Source organism: Solanum lycopersicum, chromosome 7 (assembly GCF_036512215.1).
Source record: "Solanum lycopersicum chromosome 7, SLM_r2.1".
NCBI lineage: Eukaryota > Viridiplantae > Streptophyta > Magnoliopsida > Solanales > Solanaceae > Solanum > Solanum lycopersicum.
Genome location: NC_090806.1, coordinates 20,084,203 through 20,093,453, shown reverse-complemented (window position 1 = coordinate 20,093,453; position 9,251 = coordinate 20,084,203). Strand labels below are relative to the sequence as shown.

The 9,251-nt window shown below is 36.5% G+C and overlaps 1 protein-coding gene across 1 annotated transcript; it reads left to right on the top strand.

The window, feature by feature from the left end:
* Positions 1-3,298: 3,298 nt before the first annotated feature.
* LOC138337350 (uncharacterized) lies at positions 3,299-4,069 on the top strand. Its single transcript, XM_069287260.1, has 3 exons — positions 3,299-3,589; positions 3,638-3,698; positions 3,927-4,069. Exons 1-3 carry the CDS (start codon positions 3,299-3,301, stop codon positions 4,067-4,069), a joined length of 495 nt encoding a protein of 164 aa, XP_069143361.1.
* Positions 4,070-9,251: the final 5,182 nt, after the last annotated feature.

The following is a 9,251-nucleotide window of genomic DNA, read 5'->3' as shown; positions in this document are numbered from 1 at the left end:
TAGAAAGGCAAAATTGCCTTTTCCATACCTAATTAAATTATTTCGTTTTAAGGGATTAATTAGGATGAAAATCAGACTTGTTTAGTCTATAAAGTTGACAATTAACATTTGTGATTTTGGAGAAAGAACGCAAAAGGAGAACAAGAATTTTCCAAGAAATGATCGATTGGTTGTGGATTTCTTCGCGGTGGCCCCTAGAAGGTAGTGAGTCTCTCATAGCTATTTGGATCGTTCACCCACACACCAAACATTTTTAATTCAGTGAAACCTGTTCTTAAAAGTGTTTAAAGTTGATGTTGTTGATTTCTATTCTTTAATTTTAGTGTGTTCGAGTTAAGTTGAATGTTGGCATATTGAGACCTTAATTATGGAGATTTTGAGTTGCTTTGAGATTGGTTCATGAGTATTAATGTTGGGTATCGGGGTCAAAAATGATTTTTTGGAAGATAATCATGTTTTGGAGATCTGGGTTGAAAAACAAAGAAGAAAAAAGTTGGAAAGCTTGCCAGAAAAAAGTCCACGTCGCAAACTTGTTCACCTAGTGAGAAAATATCAACTTCGCATCGCGGAGCTGAATGTGTACTCCTCATGAGTACATTGCAGACCTGCTCTACACGATGGTTTCATTACTTTTCACAAGTATAGCTCTTCGAAATCATTCCTAAACATCAAGAGGTCCCTCCAAAACAAATAATACTCCTTGAATCCGTAATTAAATTCAAGCATCGAGTTAGAGTCAAATTCAAAGTAAGAGATAATACCAAAGTTGAGAGTCAAGTCAAGTCAAGTTAATCAAAGTTTGCAAGAGTCTTTTTACAAATGTTTTCACTTTTGTTGTAAAACTTCAGAGTTAAGTTCAGTAAAGATTAAAGTTGAAGTACATATTTCAAAGAACTATATGGGAAATTTTTATTCCCAAATGGGTTTAAAATAAATGTTTTCATATTTAAAATAGAACGGAAGCTGAGATTTCCAAAGAGCCTCCGGGCTTTTTGTAACACTCTGTATCCAAACAGACCCAAAAAAAACAAGTTTTAAGAAAACCTGCAGGGCAATCGACGGTGGCCATCGATGGACCCTAGCCTACCCACGGTCCGTCCCGCACATCCGTCGATGGAGTCAGAAACCCCATTCAATTGACAATCCATTAACCCACACTCTAACATAAACCATGGTTGACCAGCACAGACCGTCATTTGATCTACTGTCATACGTCTGACCGTAGGTGAGAAGTACAAGACAATTATGGGGGAAATGGGGTCAACTTCAATTGATCATAAATCTTATAACAAAATGAATTAGTTGTACCATGATATACCCACATTTACATAATTGAATTAGATTTATATAGCCACTAACCATGCTAAAATCAGACCTTCGAGTAAAAAATTATGCCTATTTTAGTAAAGGTCTATCAAACAAACCCAACCTAAGGACCTAAACGTCGGACCGTCCATTGAATAATGGACGTCAGTCAAGGTCGTAGTTTAGTCCGATAGTAATTAACTCAGGGGTCTTTTGGTCTTTTTCCTATTCATTTAAACCCCAAAATATGTCATTTTGACCCTAAATCATAAGATTTTAGCCAGTTTAAACCTAGAAAAAAAACAAAACTTATCTAAGTCAAATCATTAATCAAAACTTAGAAAATTAGAAGGAAGAAAGGCAAAAAAGTCAAGAACCCTAGTTCAAGAACGCAACAAGGTTTGAGCAGTTCTAGCCCTGAAATCTGAATATTTCTGCTTGAATTTCATCACCAGGTATGTGGTATTTCACTAGTGAATTTCTTTCACCCACTAGGTCTGTAGTTTTCAGTCAGATTCTTGATTCCCATATTATGATTATACCTAGGATTTCTAGAACTTCAACAGAACTTCATGAATTACTTAACTATATGTTCCAAATCAGATTTCCATGTTAATATTTAGTTTTTCACATGAATTTCAAAACCCTAGCTATGTAATTTTTTAGTTCTTGAATTACACATGCTAGGTGATATATTTAAGTTATACAGTTATACATGCCTTAGTTATTACTACATAATTATCAAATTAAATGTTGCATTCTCAGTTTGGATGTTCAGTTTTTAACTATTCAATATTTTAAAAAATTTAGACTTAATCAGTTAACTACATAAGTCAATAGGAGTAGAACAATACCGAGTTTGTATAGGGTTCAACTACCCAATTAGTCCCAGAACAACTATCCAAGTAGGTTGTAAGTCCCCTCTGTGGGCAATCAGTTTAGTGATCACACCAGTATGCCTTTATACCTCTAGAAGGGTATATTGGGTCCTCTCGATGGGGCATATACATTAAATTCCACATTTAGCTCATGTGGTTTTACTATCAGTTATTAGTAGCTCCACCAGTTCAATCAGATTCTCTTTCATTGACCATTTATCAGTTTATTGAGTATTCAGTTACAACATGTTTTAAATTGGTCATTTTATCTAGTTAGCTCATAATTCAATATATCATGTTCGAATTATTATACTTGATTTTACGATTGTTTAGTTATGTTTTATTCAAACTTTATTCTAGCCTACATGCTCAGAACCCTCAAGTACTGACACATACGTGCTCTACACCGTCTCATGATGTAGGTTCAGGTTCTCAGCATCCAGATCACGCGTAGGTCGATCTCCTGATCTCCTGTTCAGCAGATTCAATGGTGAGTACTCATTCTAGGGGGAAAAAAGTCATGAGTTTCATTTCAGTATTTTAGTCATTTGTTTTCAATTTTTTCTATTCTTAGATGGTGCTTGTCCCAACATTTTTAGTCAGCTTAGAGGCTATTTTCAGACATAGGTTGTTTTATCTTAGATGTGGCTTGTCCCAACATTTTTAGTCAAGTTGTTTTATCTTTAGTATTGAGTTAATATTTTGTTTGTATTAAAATCATCTATTTTCATATATCTCAATTTTAGCATATTGGTTTTCCCCGTCTTTTTATTTAAAGTATGATTTAGCTTCCACAATAGTTTATTCTGTAAGATGTTCATGATCATGCTAGCAGGGATAGATTAGGATTACTTGCGGTCCTATGTATTGTTTCCGGATCTCGGGGGTATTCTCGAATGCGTGAAAAAACTTGGTATCAGAATACTAGATATAAGAGTCCTAGGATGTATGAAAAGCCAAACTAAGTAGAGTCGTTTTCATGGGTCTGAAGTGCACAAAATCTAATGAGAGGGAGGATATGAAGTGTTTTAGAAAAACTTCACCTTGTTATTACTCTTATCGTGGGTAAGGTATGATATTATTACTTTCTAACTTTACGTTGTACATATCAGATCATGCCTCCTCGTAGAGCTAACGCTAGGAATGTGAATGCCAGGAATGCAAATGTAGCTCCTCTAATCCCAGATCAAGAAGCCTCCAATGCTGAGTTCAGGAATGCCATACAGATGTTGGCTCAGATTATGACCCACCAGAACAATCGAGTTCATGATCCTTTGAATGAAAATACTACACCAACAGCAGCAAGGGTCCGTGACTTTGTTAGGATGAATCCTCCTGAGTTCTTAGCATCACAAACTAATGAGGATCCTCAAAATTTCTTGGAAGAGATCAATAAAATCTGTGCGGTTATATAAATTGCTTGGAATGTTCGGGTTGAGTTGGCATTATACCAGTTGAAGGATGTTGCTCACATTTGGTACACTGAGTGGAAGGAGAATAGGGGTGAAAATGCAGGTCGTATTACTTGGGATTGCTTTAGTAAGACTTTTCTCGATAGGTTTTTCCCAGTAGAGTTGAGAGAGACAAATTAACAGGAACTCATGAACTTGAGGAAGGGTAACATGACATTCCTAAAGTATGGGCTGCAGTTTAAGCAACTCTCCAGGTATGCTCCTCACATTGTTGATGACTCCAGGGCTTAGATGAATATGTTCTTGTATGGAATGTCATATTTGGTGAAAGCTGAGTGCATAAAAGCTATGTTACTGGGAGATATGAACATCTCTAGGCTTATGACTCATGCTCAGCAGGTTGAGGGTGATAAGCTTAGGGAACATATTAAGGAGAGTAAGAAGGCTAATGATGGGAACTATGACTATTCCTAGCAGAAATTAGGTGGTGGAAGTCGCTCACAAAGTCAGCAAAAGTTTTTAGCACCAACCCCTTCGTCATCTAGCGTTCCATCCTCCATGAACAGGTACGACCAAAAGGGTAGAGCACCAAGCTCTAAGTCTCAGAGAAGTTTTTCAGGCACCAAGACTTACCCCACTTGCCCTAAGTGTAGTAAGAGCCATCTGGGCGAGTGTCTCGCTGGAAAAGAAGGATGTTTTGGGTGCAGTCAGTCTGGTCATAGGTTGAGGGATTGTCCTTCTAGACATGGTCAAGAATGTGGTAATGGTAGAGTTAAGTAAATCACGAAGTTCTGTTGAATTTCTAGAAACCGTAGGTCTAATAATAATTTGGGAATCAAGAATTTGACTAGTTATCAGACTGACCACATCCAAAACATCCTTCTTTTCCTGCAAGACACACGCCCGGATGGTTCTTACCAATCTTAGGGCAAGTGGGGTAAGTGTTGGTGCCTGAAACACTTCCCTGAGACTTAGATCCTGGTGCTCTTCCCTTCTAGTCATACCTATTCTTGGAGGATGGAACACTAGCTGAGTAAGGGGGTGGAGCTTAAAACTTCTGCTGACCCTGCGAGCGATTTCCACCACCCGATTTCTACTGAGAATAGTCATATTTCCCAGTCCTAGCCTTCTTATTTTCCTTTTCATGTTCCCTAAGCTTATCACCCTCAACCTGGTGAGCATAAGTCATAAGCCTAGAGATGTTCATATCTCCCATCAACATAGCATTTCTGCACTCTGTCTTCACCAAATTTGATACTCCATACAAGAACTTATTCATCTGAGCCCTGGAGTCAGCAACTATGTGAGGAGCATACTTGGAGAGTTTGTTAAACTTCAGCCCATACTCTTGGATTGTAAAGTTTCCCTACCTCAAGTTCATGAATTCTTGGGCCTTTGCTTCTCTCAACAATATTGGGAAAAACCTGTCAAGAAAAGTCTCACTGAAGAACTCCGAAGTAATAGGAGCAGCATTCGCACCCCTATTCTCCTTCCACTGAGCATACCATATATAATCCAAGTCTTTCAGCTGGTATGACGCCAACTCAAACCGATAATTAACAGTAACCTCCATCACCTCAAAGATCTTCTTGATTTCGTCCAAGAAATTATAAGGATCTTCATTACTCTGTGATCCTAAAAACTCAGGAGGATTAATCCTAACAAAGTCACGGACCCTTGCTGCTGCCAATCCACTATTTTCATTCATAGGATCATGAACTCAATTGTTCTGGTAGATCATACTCTGAGCCAACATCTGTATGGCATTCCTGAACTCAGCATTGGAGACTTCTTGATGTGGGATTGGAGGAGATGCATTTTCATTCCTGGCATTCGCATTTCTAGCATTAGCTCTACGACGAGGCATGATCTGAAACGTAGAACATCACGTTTGAATGGAATAAGATCATACCTTACGCACGATAAGAGTAACAAGAAAGTTAAGTTTTTCCTAAAACACATTGTAGCCTCCCTAACATTAGATGTGGTGCACTTCACACCCATGAAAAGGACTCTACTTAGTGTGGCTTTTTAAGAAATTATAGGACTATTGAACCTAGTGATCTGATACCTAGTTTTTTCATGCCACAAGCTACCCCTGAGATGCGTACACGAACCTAGGACCACAAGTGATCCAAAGCTAATCCTGCTGGCATGATCATGAGCATACTAAAGATAATAAACTATTGCAGAAGCTAAATCATAAATAAAATGAAAAGATGGGGAATAACCATATTCTATAACAGAGATATTTGAAAACAATGAGTTTAATACAAAAGAAATATTAAATCAATACTAAGCTGAATTTATCTATGTCTGAAAATAGCCTATAAACGAGACTAGAATACTGGGACAAGCCCCAGATAAATCTAGCAAAAACTAAAACTAAATGACTAAAGACTGAAATGAAACTCATGATTATTGTCCTCGGAGAATGAGGACTCACTACTGAATCTGCTGAAATGGAGATCAGGAAATTGATCTAGGCGTGATCTAGATACTGAGAAGCTGAACCTACATCACGAAAAGATGTAGAGCACATATGCGTCAGTACTTTAAAGGTACTGAGCATGTAGGATAGAGTAAAGCTGAAATAATACATAACTGAACAAGCACAAAAATTAGTATAATAATATGAACGTGATGTGCTGATTTCTGAGCGAACTAGATGCAATGACCAATTTATAACATGGTGAAACTGTATACTCAATATACTGATAAATGGCCAATGCAGAGAGTCCGACTAAACTTTGGGAGCTACTAATAACCGATAATAAAACCACATGAGCTAAATGTGGAGTCCGATGTATACGCCCCATCGAGAGGACCCAATATACACTGCCAAAGGTATAAAGGCATGCTGGCATGATCACTAAATTTATTGCCCACAGAGGGGATTTACAACCTACTAGGCTAGAAGTTCTGGTACTATAGGGTACGCTAAACCCTAGTCCACTCGGTATTATACTACTCCCAATGAATTTTGTAAATTAACTAATTATATCTGAATTTCATTAAATACTGGAAAGCTCAAAACTTTACATGCAAACTGAGAATGCAATAATTAATCTGGTAATCATGCATTTATAACTGAGGCATGCATAGCTGAAGTGTCTGAAATATATGACCTAGCATGTGTAATTCAAGAACTAAAAAAATACAAAGCTAGGGTTCTGAAATTCATGTGATAATCTGAATAATAACATGATAGTCTGATTTGGAAGATATATTTATTAAATTCATGAAGTTATATGAAAGTTCTATAAATCCTAGGTTTAATCATGATAAGAGAATCAATAACTGACTGAAACTAAGGACCCATTGGGTGAAAGGAATCCACTAGTGAAACCCACATACCTGGTGATGAAATCCACCAAAAAATACTTAAATTTTGATGCTCGAACTTCTGGAGCTTTTGGCGTTCTTGAACTAGGGTTCTTGAGGTTTTTTCTCCTCTCTTGCTTCTAATTTTCTAAGTTTTGATTTAATGATTTGACTTGGATATTTTTTGATTATGTTTCTAGTCTTAAATTATTTAGGGTAAAAATGACGTAACTTAGGATTCAAACGGAGTGGGAAAGTTCAAAAAGACCCTTGGGAAGGTTGCTGTCGGGCCTCAAGACGGCTAGGATTGACAGTCTGTCATGCGCCCGATGCCCCGTCGTGTGGGTCTGTTCGACAAAACTTTACAAAAATGGGCATAAAGTTTTAATCAGAGTTCTGATTTTAGCATGGTCAATAGATATGAAAAGATAATTCAATTATCTATCTGTGGGTAGGTCATGGGAGACCTATATCATTTTGTGCTAAGAGTTATGATCATTTTAAGTTGACCCAACTGCATTTCCCCTTAACTGGATGCAAATTTACCACCTACGGTCAAACCTACAAACCCTAGGTCCAACTACGAACAATGTTGTTTATCCATAGCTCTTGTTAGATAGTGGTTGAAGGGAGTCTTGATCGATAGTCACGGACTATGGACCGTTGTTTGACCTACGGACCGTAAGTCCGTCCGTCGTTTAAGACATAACCAATTTTTCTAGGCTGAAATTTTTGGGAGTTTCTAATCCCATCGAGGGCTATGGAGGACGGACCGCTGTTCAAGCTATGGTCCTGCGATGGTACAGTTGGTAGCACCTGCAGATTTTTCTGGAAAACTAATTTTTGGTCTGTTTTGGCTACGGGGTGTTATACTTTTCATTTCTCAACATTTGAGAATACACATCACCTTCCCAAGCAACATTGTGAGGAGGTTAGTCTGTAGATCTTTTATTATTGCTCATCCTTTTATTTATCTTGTCCTGATCATAGATTAGACAACAAATCCAATTTAAAATTGGCATATTCACTTGTAATGTTTAATTTTAATTGTTTCATAATTTTAAAAAAATGTTGAGAAGAAATCTTACGATTGCCTGGCAGAATCATTATCCAGTGGTCTACTATCCACACATATTTATGAGTTAATTAGAATTTTTTTCTCGTGTATTCTCTATTCAATTTTCAGCCTAAGCAGTAGAATTGATGCGACATATGCGTGACAAAAAATCTTTAAAAATACATTTTACATTACATGCTCATCCATCAATGTAGTGTTACTTTTGGATCCTTTTAAATGAGGCATATTTTGATTGGTTCTATTGTTTTTATTTGTTTGCGTACGCTTATGTTGTTGAAATATTTAAATAATGTCATACAAGTTATAAACAAAATGTACTATCACTATAATGAACACATAGGTAAAATAAGAAAGTAGTTGTGTTTGCTAGATTTTTTTATACTTTCTTTATCGGAAAGCTAATAAGAGACTACATCACTCCATTTATCTCTCATGCGGTTTAGTCTATTTTTCATAAAATAGTCTTTAGTCTTATATTTTGACATATACTCACCTTTGATTTCACATTTATATTCTTTTCATTTCTTTCCTAGTGATTTAAGACAAACGCTTCTCCGCGTTTTCAAAAAGTGAACTTCTTTTGCACAATAAAAGTAAATATATATAAGATAATATCATACACAAATTTGACTTTATTCACATTATAATAGTACTAACTCATACCCTTACAATATCCACCAATTTCTTCTTTTGCTCGTTGTCAAAATTTCTCCAATCATCTATATTTAGACATGTTAATTCTGGAGTTCTCGCAATAATTCCTTGAAAGCTAGAAAACATTTTGCCCTCTTTTCCAAAAGATTGGTTACGACTATTAAATGACACATCATTTGTAACATCTTTTAATAAAGTAGGACCACGAGTCATTCTTGTTCTAAGTTACCTAGAACGATAAATTTTTTTTTGAAAGTAATCAAATAGAAAAATACATATGGTTAAACACCTGAAAGATGCTCGAGAGTAATAAATTTAAATCATTTAGCACTCTTTTAAAACTACCACTTAAAAAGCTAACGTTCCCTGCATATTATCCCTCACTTTAGGGGATCAATCACAATGGGAAATGGCAGATATTTCCAGATTAGTTCATGCCGCATGTGATGAGTTTATTTTGATGTAATGTAAGGTGAGTTGATTTGATACCAATTTTCCCACTCTCTATGTAATATATAGTTGTTCTCTATGTAATATATAGTTGTGTGTGATCGTGAATACTCTCTCTAGTTGTGTTGTGGCCGTGAATACTCCCTATTT